The sequence below is a fragment of the Orcinus orca genome, chromosome 2, assembly GCF_937001465.1.
Source record: "Orcinus orca chromosome 2, mOrcOrc1.1, whole genome shotgun sequence".
Lineage (NCBI taxonomy): Eukaryota > Metazoa > Chordata > Mammalia > Artiodactyla > Delphinidae > Orcinus > Orcinus orca.
In genome coordinates, this window is record NC_064560.1 from 99,548,805 (window position 1) to 99,571,717 (window position 22,913).

Below are 22,913 nucleotides of genomic sequence, written 5' to 3' on the forward strand. Positions count from 1 at the left end.
GTTAAGCGCCCAGCGCTATTTATATTTAGGCCTTTGGAGAAACACAAAATAAGCATAAAAGCAGTCACTGTACTTAAGGTATTTTTTTAAGTGGTGAAGCAAGATGTACTTGAGACTACAAGGCAATATCTAATCAGCTGATGGATTGTGAGGTGTCAAGTGTGAGAATTTTATTTTAGAGAAAGCTTGTTGACAAGGAGAACTTAGGGAAGGCTTTATGGGGGATATGAGTCTTGAATTTAGCTATCAGATGTCTGGTTATGTATACAAATAGGAGAGAACTGTTGAAAGGTGCTGCTACTTCCGGGAGAATTGGAGGTAGAGAATTTGAGTGGTGTAAAAAATGTACCTCATATGTCAAGTCGGTTAAGATGATGGGTTCATATGTAGGATTAATTGTACAGTTTATTTTAGTGAAATGAAACAGCATGTCATTGTTAATAAAGCTTTTTTTTTGTTTGGGACAGCTGTGGCCAGGTGGTTTATAAGCAGTTGGCATTAGCTTTGTCAGATGATTTGGGAGTGGAGAGTGGTACCTCGGGGTAAACTTCTCTGAATGTTTTTTGCTTTTGAAGTAATAAAATATTGGTTGTTAGCCCATTTTCCTTCTTTCGCAGGTAAAAAACAGGAAGCAGATGAGTTGAGTGGAGATGCTTCTGTGGAAGATGATGCTTTTGTCAAGGTAAAGTGTTAATTACACAGGTTAAGATGTTTATTTTGAGCCTAGCATTTTGCATGATGAATTCATGCATTTTACTTGAACAATAGACACTGAAATATGTAGGTAAAATAATGATAGAGACTTATGTAATATTGTCAATCTTATTAATTCTCATAGTTGAGAAATATAATAAATAACTTTATCTTTAGTTAAATGAGACAAAGCAAAAAATGTTTGTCAGAGCATTTAAGTAGAAATCTGAGACATAGGGGCCAGAGGAACAGCTACAGGACAATTGTTATCTTAGTTCCTGGACAAGGTACTGCCCATCGCATTAGCTTTCGTATATAACAAACAGAACTTAGAAAAATGTAGTCCCTAAAATGGAGAGAGTTGCTGATGTGTTGCTACTTGGTGAAGATCAGATTAAGAAATTTGTTTTGCCCTTTAAAGATAAGCCAGGTCTTTATTGGCTAAAAAAGAATGTACTTTAAAACTGACCAACCAGAAATATGAAGTATTTTAATTTTAATTGAGGTTGTGGCAGTTCTATATTACTGTTATTTTTAATCATAGTTAGATTTTTTGTTGTTGTTTTCATTTTAATGAAGTGTGATCTGCTATTTACTGATCATTAGATCTTAGGTAGTGTGGCATTTGCAGGAGTTATTTAATGAGCATAGTTCCTCTTAACTTATGTACATTTACACCCCATATATTTCCATTTTCTGTGTACAGTTAGGCCATATTGCCATAACATCTTGGGATGTCTGTGTGCTCCACCATGAAGCCAGCTCATGTCCATTCACCCACCCATCTCTCCTACGGTCTAGCTCTCTACCCTCCCTACGTTATACACACACTAGCCACACAGCACCATGTGTCTCAACGCTTTGTATCTTGCACTTTGAGGGCAGGCACAGAGAGAAAGAGATGTTTGGTTGAGGAGTTAGCCCTGCAGTCAGATAGTTTAGGAAATGTTTGCTTAGGGATCCATTAAAATTGATGATTGCATGTCTGTAACCAGCTTTCGTTTGAGCATTTAAGAACTCTTCAGTCTTTGTGTTCTTTTATCCTTGTGGTATATCTTCCATTAGGTTTGTTCCTTTGCTCTTATTTTCTCTAGTTATCTTCACTAGTGAGTGCATGATTAAGCCAAAATTACCCATAAGCTGGAAAAGCATTGTGACTTAGTAAAAACCCTTTTAGTTTTCACATTTCTAACTTCCTTTCAGCTCTTCAGTTCATAAAAATGTTTCAGTCGTTTGAAACATTACGAGATGTAATATTGCTGTCTCTTATATGTACTGCAGAGGTTGCCTTTGTGTAATTATTAAATGAACCTGGTCTCATAATGTCTAGAAGAACAAAAGAGCTTTTAAAAAAATACTATTTAAATATATCTTCACTCTCTTTATATTTCTTTTTCCCTTTGGAAGTATCCGCGTATGTGATGAATTTGATAGAAATTAAGTGAATATGCTTTCCCTGTTTCTCAGAGTTGGCAGTTTTGGAATTTATACAGTAGTGGTGGGTAAATATCACCTATTGCTTAGATATATGAATACTATGGGAATTACTTCTACTTATAGGTGAGGAGAATGGTCAAAGTTGGCACTTCAGAGTAGATGAAGTTCCCTCAGTGACTTCCCTTGTGATTTTCTTTTGTTTTGCACCTATTCTTCCACCATCATATAACCAACCACCTACTCCATTTTCAATCCCCTACGTTCCTCCACCCATAGGTAGTGAAGCTGGTTAAACCTCTGTCCCAGAGACGCCCTGCTCCCCAAGCACTCCATATTCCAAAACAATCGTATTTCTTCTCGGTGCCCACCAGAAATTTCTATTCACTCATTGCAGTTCAGCTATGAATGATTAATAGTTATACCCCTGCACTTTTCCCCTTTTAACTCAGAAACTTTTTGTTAAATCTGCTAGATGTACCATGAGAATAGGAAAGGAGGAAGGGATGTTCGTTGCTTTCAACGCTTTCTCTGCAGTTAATCAAAGAGGGAACTAGGCACATTGCTGCTTTTCTTTGTTTCTACTGAGGTACCCTTGTATCCTTAAACTTTGAAGGGCAAACAGATATTCTTTCACAGAGGCAATCCCAACCTATGTTCCCCTGCTTAATCGGCTTTGTGGCATAGTGGTAGATTTCAAAGCTAATACATTTAGATTAATTATTTGCATATTTTCTAAGAACAGACATTGGTGTAACAGTTGGGATTCCTTATTATTAATTGGAAATAAACTTTATATTATCGTATGTAAGATTTCCGTGGTCTTTGAAGTTAAATCAAACTGTGACATGTGGAGAAAAGAAGTCATTTCTTTGAAGCCGTGTCTTGAAGGATGGCTCATACAAGTATGTGATTTGGTAAATATTAAACAACTGGAACTTGAGAGCAATCCAGTTAGTGTGTATGTATTTCAGTGTAAGAGATTTGGGAACTCAGATGCGTAGTTTAATGACCTTGGTTTTAGACCCCCTCTATTTTTAAAGACACAGTTAGTGTGTCCTATAAAATGATTGAACTTTGACTTTGGGAATAATGTCAAAATATGATAAAAGTGAAAACATTTAGAGATGTAAATTACCAAAAAGGTTTGGTGGATAGCCTATAGTACTTTGCCTCGAGTTGTACCAAATTTTCTTACCATTAAAAGGACTGTGAATTGGAGCATCAAGAGGCACATGAACAAGATGGAAATGACGAACTAAAGGACTCTGAAGAATTTGGTGAAAATGAAGAAGAAAATGTGCATTCCAAGGAGTTACTTTCTGCAGAAGAGAACAAGAGAGCTCATGAATTAATAGAGGCAGAAGCAATAGAAGATATAGAAAAAGAGGACATCGAAAGTCAGGTCTTTAGCCAGTTTTTTTTAAAACGTGACACAGTAAATTAAGTACTAAATAATAAAAACGTATTTTTCTAGTTCAATGTGAAAGTCACAGAACTTTAAAAAAAATATATTTTTAAAGTTATTTATAAATCACTCAGACTCCTACCATCTAAGATGACCCTTTTATTTTTGCTTATTATCTTCCACATATGTATATATTTTTACCTAGTAGTTATCATGCCATAAGTTGCTATTCTATATAATATTTTCACATAACATATCATAATGACTTCATAATTCTTGTGTTACACCACAGTTTATTAGACTGTTTTCTATGTGTCTGATAGCTACTCCTTTAATTTGGGATATTTAAGTTGTTTACTACCCTACTATGAATGAGTGTACCAATCTAACTCTGACCTTGCTAACATTATAAGGTGGTAGTTTTGGTTTGTTTTGTTTTTACTACTTTAGAAGATATAAAAGACTAATTTGCATTTATTTGGTTGTTATCAAGGGTGGGGAAATTACTTATGAAGGTTTAACTTAAAAGCATATAATTTTTAAATCTTTTCTTTGAATGAAATAGATCATTTGTCCTGCTTTGAAGTATGTTAGTACATCTTAAGAAAATCAAGGGATTAGGGGGTCAGTATTCATGCTTAGAACACTTCGTTCTACTTAGCCTAATAAATGAAGGGCTCATGAAGGACATTTTTCTAATTCTTTTATCAATGTGACTAAGCGTTTCTGTTGGCATAAAAAATATAGCCTGAATTATTAAGCATTGACTTAGGACCCATGGTATCCATAGACCCTGCACAGAACATGAGGCACGTGATAATCGGGTATAGCATAAAAGCATTCTCATGTTACCCAGATATTTTGTAAAGCAAAGCTATTGTATACCCTTTTACTTAGGAAATTGAAGCTCAAGAAGGTGAAGATGATACCTTTCTAACAGCCCAAGTAAGTTTACATTTAGTCCTATGAATTTGATATTGTGGGTGGAAGGGCTTGGAAAAGGAATCTTATTTTGACTTCATAATTCTTTAATTCATAAAACTGCCTTAAATTTAATACTGAGTTACTTATGTGGTGTATACAAAATACTTTAAAGTGGCAGCTGAAATTTCTGTTGCCATAGAGGTAATTGGAAGTTATTACAACAAGGTTCCTACCATTTTCAAAATAAAAATAAAAACAGTCTATCCTTTGTATAAAACATGACTCTAGTTACCAGTCTTTTGGGAAGCCTTCACACTCCTTGATTTTTTTTGGTCACTTTGGTATAAAATAAATCATTTAAAAGTACTAATATCCTTTTCAAAGCTTTAAAATTTGGTTAATTTAACACTCCTAGGATGGGCATAGTATAAAAATGATAAAAATCTCTGTTCAATTAATTTACTTGGGGTATTATGTATGTATGTGTATGTGTGTGTAGAAAATGACAACTCTTCTATTCTGTATTAGATTTTGTTTTTGGTATATGTGATACGCGTAGTGTACATTTTAAAGTGACGTACAGATGCTGTAAACACATTTATAGCTCAATTTCTCTACTAAAAAATTATCCTTTGTCTTTTTCTCATATCTGTACTCAAGAATGCCTTGTTCATGTACCGTCTTTAAATAGTATACTTTCAAATAGAGATAGGGATTCCCTCTGTTTACTAGATTTAGAAAAAATAGTGATCCGGCTGTGTTTTTTCCTCATTCTGATATTTACTGGAAGAGTGTATAATGGGGCGTATATTCACAGACTGCTTAGCTGATTGCCTCTGGTCATGCCTTCTTTCCTGCAGCTCTCTTGCCTTTGAAATGCTGGTGAGGCTATATATTGGCTCTCTGTGTTTATTGCAATGGGGGAGAAATTGCATTTCTGGGAGGAATGTTTTTGGTAATTTGGAATATTCAGGAAGGAAATATTAGGACTCTGAAAGTCTGTAGACTTGTCCCCCGTACTATCCTCAGGTACATTCATTTCTGAATGATGAAAAGTAGATGAGGAAGATCAACTCCCAGATTGGAGGAGTACCTTTTATAGATTACTAATTTGCAAAAAGGTAAAGTTGAACTCTTCATATTCTCTGGCAACGAGTTTTTAAATTTTCATCAAGGGCCTCTATTACAGTTGCACAGGTTGTGAGTGTGTGAAAGCATCACATCTAAGGGTCCCCATTCTCATAATAGATTATATATTTATTATAGAAATTTAACAGAAGTATCTTAAGGAATGAGTGCCTTTTTCTAATTTTTGCAAATTTTTATGGGCTAGATTTGGCCTTGCTCCCATTCCATCCTGAGAATGAAATAACACATATACTTCTCATCAAGGGGCAAGTTTTGCTTTATCATATCAAAAGGGAGGTTACTTCTTCAGAGAAGTTTTAAGTAAAATGACCTTTTTCCTCTTCCTAAATGATGTATAGTGGAATATCTAGAAATATATATGAATGTATCTGAGTTCCATCATGATCTGATGCTTCTAAACATGACTAATGAATGTATTGTCTTACTACGTGTGTTAAGGAATACTGCATAGAGTGTACCCATCACACAGCTTCTGCTGTTATCAATTCACGGGCAGTATTATTTCATCTATACCTCTGTTCACTTCCGCTTTTCTGGATTATTTTGAAACAAATTCCAGACATCGTATTTCACTTTAAAAATTTCAGTATGTAAAAATTTAAAAATTTCAGAACTCTTTTATTTTTTACATTATTACTCCTAAAACACGATTTTTAATCTCTTCAATTACTCAGTTGTCCAAAATTTTTTTAAAAAACAGGTTTTATTTGAATCCAGATACAAATAAGATCGAGACATTGTGATTGATTGAAATGTCTTTTAGGCCTCTTTTAATCTCTAGGTTTTCTCTCCATCTTTTTTCCCCTACTGTCTTATTTGTTAAAGAAATTGAGTTGTTTATCCTATAGAACAAGAGTTGGCAAAGTTTGTCTTAAAAGGCCAGGTAGAAAAGGCCATTAGCCGTTGTGGGCCATATGGTCTGTCACAGCTATCCAACTCTGCCATTGTAGTGTGAAAGCAGCCACAGACATTAGGTAAATGAATGGAGATGGCTGGTTCAATAAAAATATTTACAAAAAGAGCATCTAGCATAGTTGGACAAGTCATAGAACTTCCAAAGTCTATATTTTGCTGATTACATTCCTATGGATTCGTTCAACTCTGTTTACTGTATTTCCTGTAAATTGGTAAGTTGGTTATAGGATCCAGAGGTTTACTATCTGTTTCCTGCACCCCCATCTCCATCCCCGCAAGACATACAGCTAATTCCCAGGTAGTGTTGTATTCTTCTATTTGGATACACATAATGTTTGACTGTATCTTCTTGGTGATGGTACCAATCATTGATGATCCATACTGCACTGGTTATTTAGGGAGATCAAAGTGGTGATATTCTAATTCTGTCATTTTTTTCTTTATTTGTTAGCTGGAATGTTCCTTGGAAAGAGAAACTTCTCACCTGCTATTTGGTTACCCTGTGGTACCATTTACAAAGAAAGGCGGGATATATGTTTGATTATTTTTCTTTTATTTACCAATTTTCAAAATAATGAGCTGGTTCATGAGCATCTCCAGTAGTGACTAATGAGGTTCTTTTTTTTTTTTCTTTTTCTCCCATAGTTTCATTTTGAACTCATGGACTTAAATATTTTTAATGTATTTCAGTCCATTGTAGTTATTATCCTTATTAATGCTCAAATTGTCCCATCTGTAGCCAGTGAGAACCTCTTCAAGTTGGCTTTTGAGTCCTTTCAACATGATCCTAGTAGTCTTTGCTTCTGTGCTTTCTGGTAAAGATGTTCCATTTCCTGCTCCAGACCTGTAATTAGCCATTTTTTCCTTTTAGTGGTAAATGGTATTTCAAGACAGTAATCTCCATGGTAGGGGTATTCATTGCCACTGGGTTATTCATGTTTTCTAGGCCTTTTCAATGTACAGTGCTAGAGAATGTGTTTTTTGTTTGCTTGTTTTTGTTGGTTTTTACTTCTAAGATAAAATAGATTTTGAGTTCATAAGGATACTTCTAAGTTAATTATTTTCTTTATCTCACAGTGTATATACAATAGTCCTAGAATGATAATATCAACACTGCCACCAGTGTGATTTCTGAAAATAATTTAAGGTTTTTCTCCCCAGTTGTATCTCTCCTAAGGATGTACCCCTCTAGGAACAAACAAATCACTGTGTTTTAGACTAGTCTTCTGTATGATCACCAACTAATACGTATTTAGGTTGACTTGTTTCATTTTATTTTCAATGTTTAAGTATTGTTTTTAAAAAAATTTAATCTGTAACTTCTTGTGAGTCTATAGTTATTTCAAAATAAAAAGTTATAATTTTAAATTTAATTTTATAATTATTTAAAACATGTACATGGTTCCAAAGTCAAATCTAAGAGACAGGATATATTCAAAAAAGTCCCCTTCACCCGTCCCCTTATTGGTGAACTTTCCAAAATTCAGGATTTATCCTTTTATTCCTTGTTTTTAAAAATACAAGTAAATAGGCAGTGCCTTTGTATAGGGATATATTTATTTAAAGCCAGTCTTCAGGCTTTGACTTGAAGCTTAAATCTTTAGCTCTCAGGTGTTAGCCTCTAAGCAGTTTGTCATACCAGGTAGAATTTGGTTTGCATTCTGTTAGTTACTTATAATATTGTGAGTTTGGGCATGTTTTCTTAGTCAATTTCTATGTCTGTAAAATGAACATTGTAAGTCCTACCTGCTAGAGTGATGTGAAGATCAATCATATACCCTGGCACATAGTACATGTGTAGTTAGTGGTTACTTGTAGTATTGTTTTACTTGCTTGAAGGTATCAGTTACTTGAGAATTGTTTGGAAAATTTTCTCCAAAATGTTTGTATTTGGTAATGCTTTAATTCTTAAAAATTTCCTCTAGTGTCAGTCTTGTCAATCTTCTATGATTGCATCATGTATATTCCTTTTTCCATTTGCCTTTGCCCCTAATGTTTCATTAACTTGAAGGGCCTTCCCTTTTTTTGTCATACAAAGTCTACATACCTCTCAAAGCCAGACTTATCTCTGTCTCTTCCATAAAGCTCTCTCTCATGTAGTGCTTTACTGTTGACAGAGAACTTTTTACACCCCTTATCTTATTTAATTCTATATATCCTATTTAGGTCATATGTTATCTCTGTTTTATAGGTAAAATACACCTAGGTAGATGACACTACCACAGAGTAAAACTGTTTTAGTGGTAAAGACAGAATAAATAACTACATCTCATGGTGCCTAGTCTGGTATTCTTTTCACTAAATGACTCCACACTCGTAATTGTTGTTTTCTGAATTCCATTGTACTTACACAGTGCTGCAGTTAGTTCAGTCCCTCCACCTAAAAACAGTAGTGTCTTACACTACATTTATTCAGTAAATTCATTCAACAAATATTTGTTAAGTGCTTATTATGTGCCAGATATTTTGTATTTCCCACAGTCTTTAGCGTATTGCCAGATAGATAGCAGGTAGTGGTTTAGGGTTATCTTGAAGGTTTATTGTAAATTAGTCAGACTGAATACAGTGTTTATATACAAGTCAGGGGAAAGGAGGCCTTCCAGAAGAGGTCTTCTTACTTGGTTCATATAAGTACATGTATCACAAGATTAACCTAGGGGAAGGTAATAGAATGGGTATATAGGAAACACTTAGTTAACTGAAAAACAAGTCCTAGGCTTGTCTTTACCTCTCATGAGTCATTGCTGCTCCTAGAATGAAATAAAAATAGAGAAGCTTTCTGTATTAATTTTCACATTTGACTTAAGGGTTGTAGATCCCATTACAAAGATAAACAACATGAACATTATAGACATTTGTTTTCATTTTCATATGTGAAATACATTTTTTCAAGATTAGCACAAAAAGTAGTTAATTTAAAAGGATGCTTTTCATTGTGGTTACTTATTTACCATATTCCTTATTCTGAAAAAACATCTGTTTTCAGTGGAGGAAAATTATTTTCAAATAAGGTACATGTCTGTGCCTATATATCATTTACAGGGAAAAATTTCCACTGTCTTTCTTGTATTTCTTGGTTTGTTTCTTTATTGTAAGGAATGGTTTAACCTTAGTAGTGAGTGCTATGTTTACTGCACATACTGAACAATAACACAAATATGCACTAGTGTGTGGCTCATCTTTTCTACTAACCCTAGTTGTTTTTGTGCTTCACCCCCATTGTAATCAGTTTGTTTTCTGGAAGTTGGCTCAGACTCCTTTCCTAGGGACATTTAAGTATATGTAATAAGGCTAGTGTTACTACTATTTTGAGAAACTAAAGTTGTGAAACCCTTCAGAAGACCTGTTGAGTAATTAGGATAGATACCTAAAAACTCTTGAGCAAAGTAAGGCAAACCTTACCAGTTATTTTAGCAGCTAGAAATAACATTTCTAATTGGCAGAAAGATTTTGTTTTTTACATCACAGTATTTTTTAATAAATACTTTGGCCATTTTTTTTTCTTGAACATATCAATATTGCATCTCTAAAACAATATCTTGGAAGTGGTGTGCTGTTGTATCACAGGTAGATAAAGGAGGGGCAAGTTGCATTCTTTAAGTTACTTTATTCTGCTTTTAAGTAAAAGTTGAGATATTCCAGTTTATTTATCCCTCTGAGATAAATGACTAAAAGAGTTTGGGAGAAAAAGACTTATCAGTAATTCCAGCATAACTCATCCTTCCTTTGCTGCCACTGCCTATCACTCCACCCAAGTTAAAGCATTTTTCTTTCCTTTCCAAATGTTGCACATTAGAAATGTAATGATTAAAACTAAATTCCAGCATAACAATTAGGAGCTTATTAGAGCACAGTATAATGGACTTATATAATAATAGGATTCATATTGCTGTCAGTCAGTAATCTACTTGTTCTGGACTATTTTACTTCCTAAGCTTATGGCTTAATTGTTTTAGTGTTTTCAGTTTCCTTCATGTTACTTTAGTTTGCAGTACAATTGGTCATTCCCTAATTGGGGCACTTATGTGTTAACTTAAAGTTGAAAAATTATTTTAAAAATGACTTCTCAGAAATATGTGTGTTACCCAAATGTTAATTTTGAGCATATGGTAAGATATTTGACATTTTTAAGGAATGCATGCTTTTATATGAATCTAAAATTGTGTTACAAGATTAATGCGGCATTTAAAATTTTGTTTACAGTTCAGTTTTGCCTTCAGTCTAATTTCCCTGCTAGGCTGTCGCTCTAAGGCACCGTTCGTAAAGTGTAGTCCCTGGACCAGCATCAGCGTCACTGAAACTTGTTAGAGATGCAGATTCCCAGGCCCTACTCCAGACTTGAATCAGAAACTCTAGGGTTGGTGCTCAGCAATCTCAATCTCAATCCCAAGTCCTCAGGGGATTCTGATACAGACTCAGAGTTTGAGAACCACTACTCTAAGGCTTCGTGTACGGTAGCTTCACACCACCTTGACTAAAAACAATCTACTTCTACTCAGCTTTTATTTTAAAAGTTATAAGTTAAAACATTCCTTAAGTTTTTTCCATTACTGAGATTATAATGCATATTACTAGCTTATTTGTTATGATCTTTAATTTTGGGAAATGTTGTTTCTGTTTTGCTATAATTCAGTTATTTTTGTAGTATTAGCTTGGTGTAGAGTAAATAAAGATTTTCCCCTCTGTGCTATTCTTGTTTTCAAGCCAGCACATGCTTAATTTTAGATTACGTGATGTCACAAATTTTAAAATTGAAATATCACATATTTTAAAATTAAAGCCAATCATTTAAAAAATTGTGTTACTTGTTTTGATTACCTTAGCACAAATACCATTTTTAAAGTGGCTGACCACCATTGTATATGAGACAGCTTATGAATTCATTTTAACAGATTAAAAAGGAATGAAGAATTTGAAACTACTCGTGGTCATTCTTACTTCTGAGATGCCTAAGAAGGGAGTGTTTTTTGTTTATTTATTTTGTTTATTAATATGCATTCCATCCCTTGAAAAGTATATGTTTTCATGTTAGATTTTCTGGTACATTTTGAATAGTATGCCCTAAGAGTGCCTTTGAGCTGAGTCATGTAAAATAATCAGGGCAGGCTTTTTATTGGCGTCTTTTTGCATCCTCTTTTTTTGGGGCGGTGGGGGGCCCGCGCCTCACGGCTTGCGGGATCTTAGTTCCCAGACCGAGGGTCGGACCCAAGGCCCAGCAGTGAAAGCGCCGAGTCCTAACCACTAGACCGCCAGGGAATTCCTAGTGGCTTTTTGATATGAGTAAGAGTCCGGTTATTTAAACTAGTTTTGAGTAGTGAAACTAAGTAATCCAGTTCATTGTTGATATAATCATTGACAGATTTGCCTGTTTCCTTGTGTAAAATCATGTATACCAGACATATGCTACATTTCTGTAAATGTGTTTTGGTTCAGTTCTGATTGGAATATCCTGTATTTGTTAGTGATAGGCGTCTCTAATATTATTAAATCATTCAGCAATCAAACTTGATAGATCTTGTACTATTACTGAAATCCAGTTTTAAGTGAATTCATTTTACATTTGATTATTCTTTGAATTTCAGGATGGTGAGGAAGAAGAAAATGAGAAAGGTATGTTTGATGCTAAGTAGAGTTTAAAAATTGGTGACATTTAGAAAAACAGTAAATTATGTGAAAATAAAACATTCCTTATTTGAAATCTTATTTTTGAAATGAGTTTATTTTCAAATTTATCAACTTAGTGAATTAAGGTAGCACCTTGATTTTATTTTTCAATTGGTTTTAATTTTTTTTTAACACTTTAAAGATATGTTCTAACTTAATGGTACATATCAGTTACTGTAGTGGACAATGCCATTTTTTACTTAACCCAATTTAAATTTTATTTTTAAAAATAACTCCTAGCATACGGTAAGTTGATTACATTCTTAGGACTGGCACTGCAGTAACTCATACGTGCTTATTGGGAGTCCTTGTATGTAATGGATAATTAATTTTACAATTAGCCCTAAAAATGTTGGGTGACCAGGAGACTGACTTTTTGTTTGCTGCTTAGAGAAATTTCGTACAGTCTTCTGACAGTTTCAGTAGTTTAGGAGAGCTATCTCATCCAATACAATTGCAGGGACACCAGTAGCAAAATACGTGGTCAGTATGAGGTTTATGGAAGAGTTCTTGGAAAGACGTCAAAAGATCCTCCTACTTTGGACTAGAAAGGACATGGAACAGGGTTCTAAGCAAGAAAGAATAAAAAACCTAGAAGAAATGATGAAGTAAAGCTACCAGCTGAAAATCTCAGATGCCCGAAGCCTTTCTATTTTGGGGGAATGCAAGACATCTTTGAAGATGGTAATTGCAGGACTGACTGGACAGGATGAAGCCTGGAAATAACCACTTTCCTAAACGTTAATGGAGCAGGCCATCTTTGGAGCCGCCTGTAGCAGTTTTCCATGTGATTCTGGACTACACAAGAACTGAATAAGAAGAGCGAAAAAGATGAGGCCCTGAATACTTTGAAGACCGATTGGTATCCTCAGACTGTGACCTTTCAAGACGTCACCATTGGAGTTATGAAGGTCACAAGAGTTAAATCCCAAGATAATTTGAACATTGAATACCAAATCTGCACATTTGTCACTCTCTCATGGAGGAAAAAAATCTTCCATATGCCATTAACTTATAACCAGAAATGAAGAGCTGGTATCCTCAGGATGGAACCATTTCTTCACTTTTGTTATTTGGTATTTGTATTTAGAGATCATTTTTTTCCATGAAGAATAAGTGATCCTGGGTAAAGGATTGTTTATGTTAGTTAATACCCTTGTGTTTTTCTTCCTAACCTTCCATCAGTGCTAATAACTGGCTTTATATTTTCTAGGTCCTATTCTAGCTTATGAATATGAAATTGTTTAAACTTCTTGTTTTGCCGTATTTATTCCTGTTAAATCCTCTTAGATATAGCAGGTTCTGGTGATGGTACACAAGAAGTATCTAAACCTCTTCCTTCAGAAGGGAACCTAGCTGAGGCTGATCACACAGCTCATGAAGAGATGGAAGCTAATACGACTGTGAAAGAAGCTGAGGATGACAACATCTCGGTCACAATCCAGGCTGAAGATGCCATCACTCTGGATTTTGATGGTGATGACCTCCTAGAAACAGGTAAAAATGTGAAAATTACAGATTCTGAAGCAAGTAAGCCAAAAGATGGGCAGGACGTCATTGCACAGAGCCCGGAGAAGGAAAGCAAGGATTATGAGATGAATGCGAACCATAAAGATGGTAAGAAGGAAGACTGCGTGAAGGGTGATCCTGTCGAGAAGGAAGCCAGAGAAAGTTCTAAGAAAGCAGAATCTGGAGACAAAGAAAAGGATACTTTGAAGAAAGGGCCCTCGTCTACTGGGGCCTCTGGTCAAGCAAAGAGGTTTGTTTTTCTATGTCAGTTCTTTACGATACTGAATTCCAGCATTCAATAAGATCACTCTACATTAAGGGGGTGGCTTCAAGACCATGTACAGTAATTAGTACTTATGATCCTGCCTATAATATTTTTGATCGTCATAAGTTACTTTAAAAAAAAATTCAAGATCTTCGTAATATGCAGTGTGTCCTACTGATTGCATTGTCGAATTGTCAGCATATATTTGGTTTTTTTGTTGTTTTTTTTTTTCAAATTGACAATTTTTTTGTGTTTTATTTTTAAAAATCCTTGTGATGATGGTTAATGAACAACTATCAGTCCTAAGAACACAAAATGAAGTCAAGTCCCAGTCCTGAAATCTGGAGAAGATGGCCATATATCCACTGAATAGAATTGTCAGAAAATCTAGATCTTCAGGCATCTTGGGGAAAATCAGTCCAAGAATCCTAAGGGAATCATTTGTTCAAATAACCTAATCTAGGCCTTTGGAATTATTAATTTGTATGAATAGCACTATTTGAAATATAGTCGATATCAAGCTGTTCGATTTTTGTTCTTTTGTTTTTTTCTGTTGTGTTTTTTTTTTTTTTTTTTCAATTTTCTTCTGGTGATTTGCTTCTTTAGCTCTTCAAAGGAATCTAAAGACAGCAAGACATCATCCAAAGATGACAAAGGTAATGGATTTCTTTCCCTGTTTATTTCAGTGGTAAATTGCATATTTTCATTAAAAAGTAATAATTGCCTGGGGTTTGTTTCCTTTGACATTATTTAGTCCTCAAAAATTGACATACTAAAATTTTTCGATGGCCTTTATGTAAACAATGGAGTTAGATTATAGCAAATTCTCAGTGTGATTAAAGCATTACTTTCTTAATTACTTAATTTGAAAACTGGTATGAATTTGCTTAAAATATATTTGGTCTGTGTTTTTTACGTTGTGTTCTAAGCATCTGTATGGAATATTCATATAACAGATATTTTGTTTTCTTATAATTTCAAGTATTTTATCTTTGATTGCAGTCACTTTTAACCCCTGTACACCACCACAGTCTTTTCCCTTTCTGTCTAGTAGGAAATATGGTATAAACAGTATTCGTGTATATTTGTGGAGCTGAAAGAAAGTCAGTCTCCTAACATTTGGTTTTACTTTCTTGATTCTTTATATCAGGGCACACTTCTGTTAATAGCCAGTTATACAGTATTTTAATTCTTCGGAATTTACTTCCTATTTGACTTATTTTGCATTGATGAGAGTTTTATGTAGAAAAGTAGTTTTATTTTAATTTTTGTGAGCTTAAAGGTGCATTATTTGATTACTTTTTGTTACTGGGAAGTCTCAGTTTGTCTCCTGGTCATGTGCTTTAGTGTCATCTTGTATATGCTGTATACTTGAAAAATATTTCTTGTGTTCTCAAAAAGCATTTTAAGGGAAAATAACACCATTTAAGTACTACAGATTCTGAAAATGCCTCGAGTGCCTGAAAAAGTAATGTGTTCCTTATCCTTTTTTTTAGTATATTTTGTTGGTATATTTTAATAATTAGAAATTTTAGTGATTGGCTTAGTAATTGACAATTAATTAATTGCATTACCCACATTCCTTACAGTTTGGTTAATGGATAAGATATAATAAATGTATTAAATGTTATCCTTTAAATTTAGAAGACTAGTGTAGTCTTAATTAAATGTTAACTTTTTCCAGTCATTAAATTGTTTTTTCTGTAGTTAGAGAAGTACGTGGGCCCAAATGTTACTGGTAAAATAAAAAAGATACATAAACTTCCAGTTAACATTTCATAGCAGATCACTTGATAACTACATTTCTTAAGAACACAAATGCAGCAACCATTAATATTTAAAATATTTGAGTCAGGCATGTGTTGTCTCATAAGTACGCTGACAATAGTTCTTCAACTAAAACTTGTGGCTTGTAATTTTTAAAGCATTAAACATTTTACTCCAATAATGCAAAGTTATAAAAATTGTTACTTTTGTTTGCTTAGATACTGTTTCCCTTAGAGTGGGTAAGAGTTGTTTTCCAAGTAAAGTCAAATGAATGAAAATCCCTTTTTTATAATAGCACATTTGAAGTAAAGCACTGAAGGATGACTGACCAGGCCTGTATTTTAAGAAATGGCATTTATCTGTATGAAACCATAATTTGTGTATGGAAATAGTGCAGAAATAATACATATAACCATTTACCTATTCTAAAGGATTTTGAGGTCTCTGATCTTATTTTTGTAAGTGATTTTAGAAGATTTTTTTTTTTTAAATACAGAGTTATCCAGCTGCATGTAATTCCCACTTTCTCTTACCCTTTCTCTGATAGAGAATGAAGGTGAACTGTGGTTGGCTAGTCTTTGTTATTAAACATTCAGATGCTTGAAAACAGTTTATCCCTTTGTTTGACTTTTCCCTTTGCGCTCCCAAGTTTCTCAGGAGCTAAAGCCCACCACAGATGTAGGTAATTAAGCAGTCTGTACATTCCTAGATGACTACTTCCTGGTTCCCTGTATTCAGTGCAGTGGTTGAGTATAAGTTATTGAGCTTAACAGCAAAAGTCCAAGACATGTAATTTGTTTTTTTTGCCTACTTTGTCTTAAAATTCGTGCAGTAGGAAATGTACAAATGTTCAGACATGTTTGTATTATCTCTTATTGTGTTTGATTTTAATAATAGATGTGTAGGATTTTGATGTAGTAAAGTTGTACTATCAACATTAGAGGGTATTATAATTTTGGAAGAATATGGCCCTAATAATTGTGTTTTAAAAAATTCCAATTGAGGTACTTAAACTTCTGATATTAAATCTATTCTAGGAAGTACAAGTAGTACTAGTGGTAGCAGTGGAAGCTCAACTAAAAATATCTGGGTTAGTGGACTTTCTTCTAATACCAAAGCTGCTGATTTGAAGAACCTCTTTGGCAAATATGGAAAGGTACATTCTTTTTACCTTTTTATCCATCTTTCTGGTATCTCCATTCTAAATAGAGGTTATATTCAAAACAGTATATATAAAATCTAGTTTCTTGTCTCTCTTAGGACTGTTACAGGCATAATTATTGAGTTCTGTAGTAATGGTGAGTTTCATCATATAATCTCACTCTGAGCCCTGGGAATCTTCTATTAAGAGCTCATATTTTGAGCCCATTTAAGCCAAGGATTTTGATTCATCACATTCATCATGATATTTCTTGGACCTAGAATTGCTGAGGCTGATCTGGTCATCTGGAAAATATAGGTAGATTAATATTAGGCAATGGGATATAGAATATGAGGGAAAAAACCCCAAAACTGATGTGGTCCTTCTCATTATACAAATTCCAGTACAGTGGTGGTGAAAAATGTAAAACTGGTGAAACTTAATCAGAAGTTTTGATATGTGCTGTGAAGGAAGAGTGCAGGGTGTTAGCAAAGGGAGGCTTTACTGTGGTTGGTTCATCAGGAGAACTTTTTCTGGCATATGAGGGGAGCCCTAACAGAAGAGAAAAATAGTCAATGATTAAATGAATTGAATATTCAAATAATGTCTGTTGAATTAAGTTGCAGTTGATCTGCATCCCTTAGGGCACTCACTATTTTCTACTTTACATTTTAGTGTACAATATATTGGTACATCGTATATAACCTACTCTGCTGTAAACTCTTTGATAGCAGGGATCTTTATCTACTATACTATGTGTGCACATGGTAGGCTTTCAAATATTTATTAAATTAATGACCATTAACAGTAAATAGCCGTTAATGAGTGTTACAAAAATCTATCTTATTGATTTTAGGAGTTTTTTTTTCTTCTTCTAATTAGAGAGTTACCTGCACATTAAGGAGGTTCTTGTAGATGTCAGATACAGAACACTGAGAATTGTGGTCCCATGATCAGCTGTGGTGTATTTTTGGTTCTATTTTCAACAATTTATTGTTAGAGCTGTAAAAACGGTATTTTGATGTTGGCATTTGTTAGGATTAAAACTATATTAGGAAACCATGTACTTATAACAAGGACCTCGGGCTTAAGAATTAAGCTGTTGTTGGGGCAAGTCAGTGTTTCCCAGAGTTGAGATAAAAGCTGATAGCTACCAGCTACCCACACCATACAGCCTCCTAAATTCCTTACGTTCCTCTTCCTGACACTGCGTCCCTGTTCCTATTTATTCAGCACTACATTGTTCTCTCTCGCTTTGCTTCTCACTCATCCACCCCTGCCTTGTCTCTCTTATTCATTTTATAGAATTGAAATTATTTGTCACTTTTATATTGGTATACATTTTAAAAGTACATAGATGGAAAGTGTGTCTTTTGGGTGTTTTTTAAAAAAAATTAATTTATTTGTTTTTATTTTTGGCTGTATTGGGTCTTCATTGCTGTGCGCGGGCTTTCTCTAGTTGCGGCGAGCGGGGGCTACTCTTTGTTGCAGTGCATGGGATTCTCGTTGTCGTGGCTTCTCTTGTTGCGGAGCATTGGCTCTAGGTGCGCGGGCTCAGTAGTTGTGGCGCATGGGCTTAGTTGCTCCACGGCATGTGGGATCTTCCCAGACCACGGCTCAAACCCGTGTCCCCTGCATTGGCAGGCAGATTCTTAACCACTGCGCCACCAGGGAAGTCCTAGGGTGTATTTTTAAGGTTGCTTTTTTACATGTGGCAGATTCTTTATTTTTGAAAGACCCATTATAGAAAAGTGTTAACACTTATCTAGACACTTTCTAGGAACTTAACCCTTTTTGTTTTAATATCTTTAAGAGATTCAGGGTGAGCCTTTGATAGGGAATTTTTGACCCAAATCTAATTGAAAATATTATTTCTTTGCTTTCGTTAATTGTGCCGTTACTTCATTGATGTGACTGTGTTTTGGCAATGTATTTGAAAGGAAGAAAAAGGAAAAAACTAAAAGCAGGTTAAATTGCTTTTTGACATTTTAAATTGTTCCCCTGAATATTTACTGACTACTTACAGGCAAGGTAGATGGTGATCATAGAATATATGTCCTAAATTTATCCTTTATCCTGAATTTATACATCCTGAACATATCCTTTAATTTGAATAGTCTTCATTCTGAAGTTTAATCTATTTAGAAATGTATGTGGTTATAAAGTTGTAAAACTTTCTAAAGTATAATCTCATTTTACAGGTTCTGAGTGCAAAGGTAGTCACAAATGCTCGAAGTCCCGGGGCCAAGTGCTATGGCATTGTAACTATGTCTTCAAGCACAGAGGTGTCCAGATGTATTGCACATCTTCATCGCACTGAGCTGCATGGACAGCTAATTTCTGTTGAAAAAGTAAGCTTGCTTAAGTGTTTATAAAAGGGAGGTTACTTTGAGGGCTAGTAATTTTCAATTTAAAGATGTTACACTGGTAGGGAGTAGAATTAGGAATGATTTTTAATTTTATATATTCATTTCTGTTTTCCAAATTTTCTACCATCAACATACTTTTTATAAACATAAAAGTGTAACGTTAAAACACATATTTTTTTTCTGTTTAAACCTTTCAGGTTAAAGGTGATCCTTCTAAGAAAGAATTGAAGAAAGAAAATGATGAAAAGAGTAGTTCAAGAAGTTCTGGAGACAAAAAAAATATGAGTGATAGAAGTAGCAAGTAAGGATTTATTTTGTTGATAAGCATATAGACTTTCTTGGTACACTGATGAAGGAGTCCTCATTTTGTTGTTTTCTTGCGTGTTGTGGTATGGTCAGGACACAAGCCTCAGTCAAAAAAGAAGAGAAGAGGTCGTCTGAGAAACCTGAAAAAAAAGAAAGCAAGGATACTAAGAAAATAGAAGGTAAAGATGAGAAGAATGATAATGGATCAAGTGGCCAAACTTCAGAATCGATTAAAAAAAGTGAAGAAAAGAAACGAATAAGTATGCTATGCATCTTTCTTCTCAATCCCTTTCTAATGCATCCTACAATTTAATTTTTACAGTGGAAGGGGAAACTTGAGATTACAATCCAGATAAATATTTTAAACTTTGTTATTAGATGTCACTGTGGTAGAAAAGGAGGTCTAATAGACTGATTGTCTTCTCCTTTTCCACTCTTAGGAAACAGATGTCTTCTTCCACCTAAGCCCATTTACTGTTAAATCTGGGCTGGCTGAAAACGGTCAATGAGTAATAGCTATGTAATTGATCTTTTGGTATCTCTGAAAGTATTTATGTTAGCAGATCAAGCTTTAAAAACTCTTTACCTTTAAGTTCTTATAGAATAGGTTTTTTATTTCATGTATTCGTTTATGAATATTTGGTTGTCTAAGAATTCAGCATTTTTACATTATATTTTTTACTGAAATATTTTTAGACATTTGCTTATCTAATTTTTTTTCTTTTTCCTCTTAGGTTCAAAGAGTCCAGGACATATGGTAATACTAGACCAAACTAAAGGAGATCATTGTAGGCCATCAAGAAGGGGAAGATATGAGAAAGTAAGTCTCTGAGATGGATGTTGTATACTATTCCACCTGTTCCCAAAAGAAGCTAAGTCAGTATCTCTAACCATTTTGCACACTTCCATGCTAGGAAACCTAAGAAAAGGGGAATGTCATTACTCATTTAGGCTTTTTAAATGACCAGCTCAACTTGAAAAAACAAAATTATTTTAACTTGTGGTCCTGTTATTTTTTTTTCTACAGATTCATGGAAGAAGCAAGGAAAAGGAGAGAGCTAGCTTAGATAAAAAAAGGGACAAAGACTACAGGAGGAAAGACATCTTGCCTTTTGAAAAGATGAAGGAACAAAGATTGAGAGAACATTTAGTTCGTTTTGAAAGATTGCGACGAGCAATGGAACTTCGAAGGTAGGAAAAGAGTCTGTTTATACCTGTCTTTAACTATAGGTACATCTTTAACACTAGTTATAAACCAGATTTCTGGAAATTGTATTCCTACAGAAAGATATTTGTCACTTTTAAGAAGTGCAGTAAAACCTACTGATTTCTTAAGTTTGCATAGTATTTTACGATTTACAAAATACCTTTCCATCTATTATCTCTGTCTTGACAGTTCTGTAAGGTTAGTTATGTCCATTATATAAGTGAAAAAAATGGAGGCCCAGAGAGGCTAAATGACTCTTCCAATGCCACATGGCTAATGAGTGGCAGAGTCGGGACTCAGACCCAAGTCTTCTGACTCCAAGTCCAATGCTCTTTCCTCTACTCCAAAGCTGCCGCCATAAAAAACATGACTTTAAAGGAAAAATTGATTTTTGAGATAGGATAGTCTCAATGTAAGCTATAGTGGTCAAATAATATGTTGACATTTTAGGGAAAACTTACTGTACTTTGAATTAGAGACCAAGTGAAGGCAGATTTAACCCTGTGAACCTTATTGTGTTCAAGCTCTGTCCCAAAGCAGGCATTCTTTTTAAAACAAAATGAGAACAAAACATTTCTATTTTTAGTGGCAATATCTCAACAGTTCATCATGAGTGCCAGTTTGCTTTCATATATATCAATTTTTGGATGCCACTTAAAATATTCTTGTAAAAGTGTTTCATAATATAAATTTCCAAATATTAACCTATACTGTCAAATGGTCACTTACCATGAAATTTCATCTATTCATTCACAAGAGTGCTCGGAACTACCAGAGATACTTTTAGCAACTTAAATAATACTGTGATTGCCACACAGTTTACCTAAAGGAAATAACCCTTGCATTACTCAGAACCTTTGTTGGAAGAGGTCTCAGCACGCTTAGCCTCCTGTTTAGAGGACCACAAGTTGAGAGGAGGGTGGGAGTGGGAGTTATTAGGCAGCACTCCTCAAACCCGTTAGACCAGCACCCCTTTCATAGTAAACAAAAGAGTTGCAGCACCTTCTTTACTAATCTGAAATGAAATTGGTATATAATATACCTACCTATACAAATATACGAAAAATATCAATATAAAGCCTTAACTGTAATACGAAGGAAAAATGAAAGTAAATTATAATGAAGCATATATTCCAGATATGAATGTTTAGGCATGACTCTCTAGAAGATCTAATGAAGTAGTCAGATGTTTGCACCCTTCTTAAGACTCAGTGAGAATGTGACAGCTACAAACACAGATTGATACCGGTTTGTCATATTGGTGAGTCAAATACCAGGAGTGTTGTTGACGTTATGACATGACATCTGAAATGGTGAACAACTCTTGGTGAAGTTCTCAAGAAAGTATAATTTTCCCTCTTACTTATATGGAGTTGCATTCCTGGAAACTTTAGTGTACATAAAGCCACGCCAAAGCAAATGAACCTAGCATTTATTAAACATTAGTTAAGTTCTAGAGCTAGATTTTTTTCTCTAGAGGTGATTTTGTTTTGATGACATGAATGTCCATTATGGTATTTGAAAGGTATATTAGGAGTGTTGGACAGTTTTTTGTTATGCAGAACTATCTTGACTATTCCACGCATCGGAAGATATTTAGAATCCTTGGTCCCCTTCACTAATTGCTGGTAACTGCCCCATGGTCATTGTGATAATTAAAAATGCTCCTCAGATTTCCATGGGGGCAGTACTGAACCCAGTACTGAACCACTGGGTTACTAGCGGAAGACATGGTGATAGACAAAATACACTGGGTGCCTTAAAGTAAGGAAATGATTTTTTAAAAAAACCAAAAGCTGTTAAAAGTCTTAATATAATAATTTAGTTGAGCAAACATTTGAACTACCTCCTGAATCAAAGAAGCATGTTACCTGGAGCCATCTATTATGGGCTGTGAACACTCCAAAAGAGGCTTTGAGGCAACCATTTATTATATACAGCATTTGCTGTAATTCATGCTGGTGGTTATGATCCCAAGTTATCAAAAATAAGGCCTACCTGATTTTAAGGAGATAGACTATATCCTATTTTTCTATCAAAAACAGTAGAAGTTGTAGTTTTGCAAACTCATGTATGTAGAATATCTCCTTTTAAAAATGTTGATTAATTAATGGGCTGTTATAGTGGGATTTTTATTTAAACAGGAATCATGTAAGAGGCAA

The 22,913-nt window shown here is 34.4% G+C and overlaps 2 protein-coding genes across 8 annotated transcripts in view; one reads left to right on the forward strand and one right to left on the reverse strand.

The window, feature by feature from the left end:
- SLTM (SAFB like transcription modulator) overlaps nucleotides 1–22,913 on the forward strand; it is a 44,571-nt gene that overhangs the window by 11,575 nt on the left and 10,083 nt on the right. For 3 of the 7 annotated variants that reach the window (XM_004274681.4, XM_033437032.2, XM_049705969.1), the window contains exons 3-14: nucleotides 618–682; nucleotides 3,335–3,532; nucleotides 4,433–4,480; nucleotides 12,106–12,133; nucleotides 13,478–13,946; nucleotides 14,568–14,617; nucleotides 16,766–16,884; nucleotides 19,071–19,220; nucleotides 19,436–19,539; nucleotides 19,638–19,804; nucleotides 20,279–20,364; nucleotides 20,572–20,735. In XM_004274681.4, coding sequence (XP_004274729.1) covers nucleotides 618–682; nucleotides 3,335–3,532; nucleotides 4,433–4,480; nucleotides 12,106–12,133; nucleotides 13,478–13,946; nucleotides 14,568–14,617; nucleotides 16,766–16,884; nucleotides 19,071–19,220; nucleotides 19,436–19,539; nucleotides 19,638–19,804; nucleotides 20,279–20,364; nucleotides 20,572–20,735 — 1,648 coding nt within the window. The remainder of the gene's footprint in view (nucleotides 1–617; nucleotides 683–3,334; nucleotides 3,533–4,432; nucleotides 4,481–12,105; nucleotides 12,134–13,477; nucleotides 13,947–14,567; nucleotides 14,618–16,765; nucleotides 16,885–19,070; nucleotides 19,221–19,435; nucleotides 19,540–19,637; nucleotides 19,805–20,278; nucleotides 20,365–20,571; nucleotides 20,736–22,913) is intronic. The other 4 variants (XM_004274682.4, XM_033437029.2, XM_033437031.2 and 1 more) reach the window with 4 other exon arrangements.
- The window catches only part of MINDY2 (MINDY lysine 48 deubiquitinase 2), a 115,798-nt gene continuing 112,412 nt past the window's right edge, over nucleotides 19,528–22,913 (reverse strand). The window contains exon 13 of the transcript XR_004485807.2: nucleotides 19,528–19,684. The gene's annotated coding sequence lies outside the window, so the exon portion shown is untranslated. The remainder of the gene's footprint in view (nucleotides 19,685–22,913) is intronic.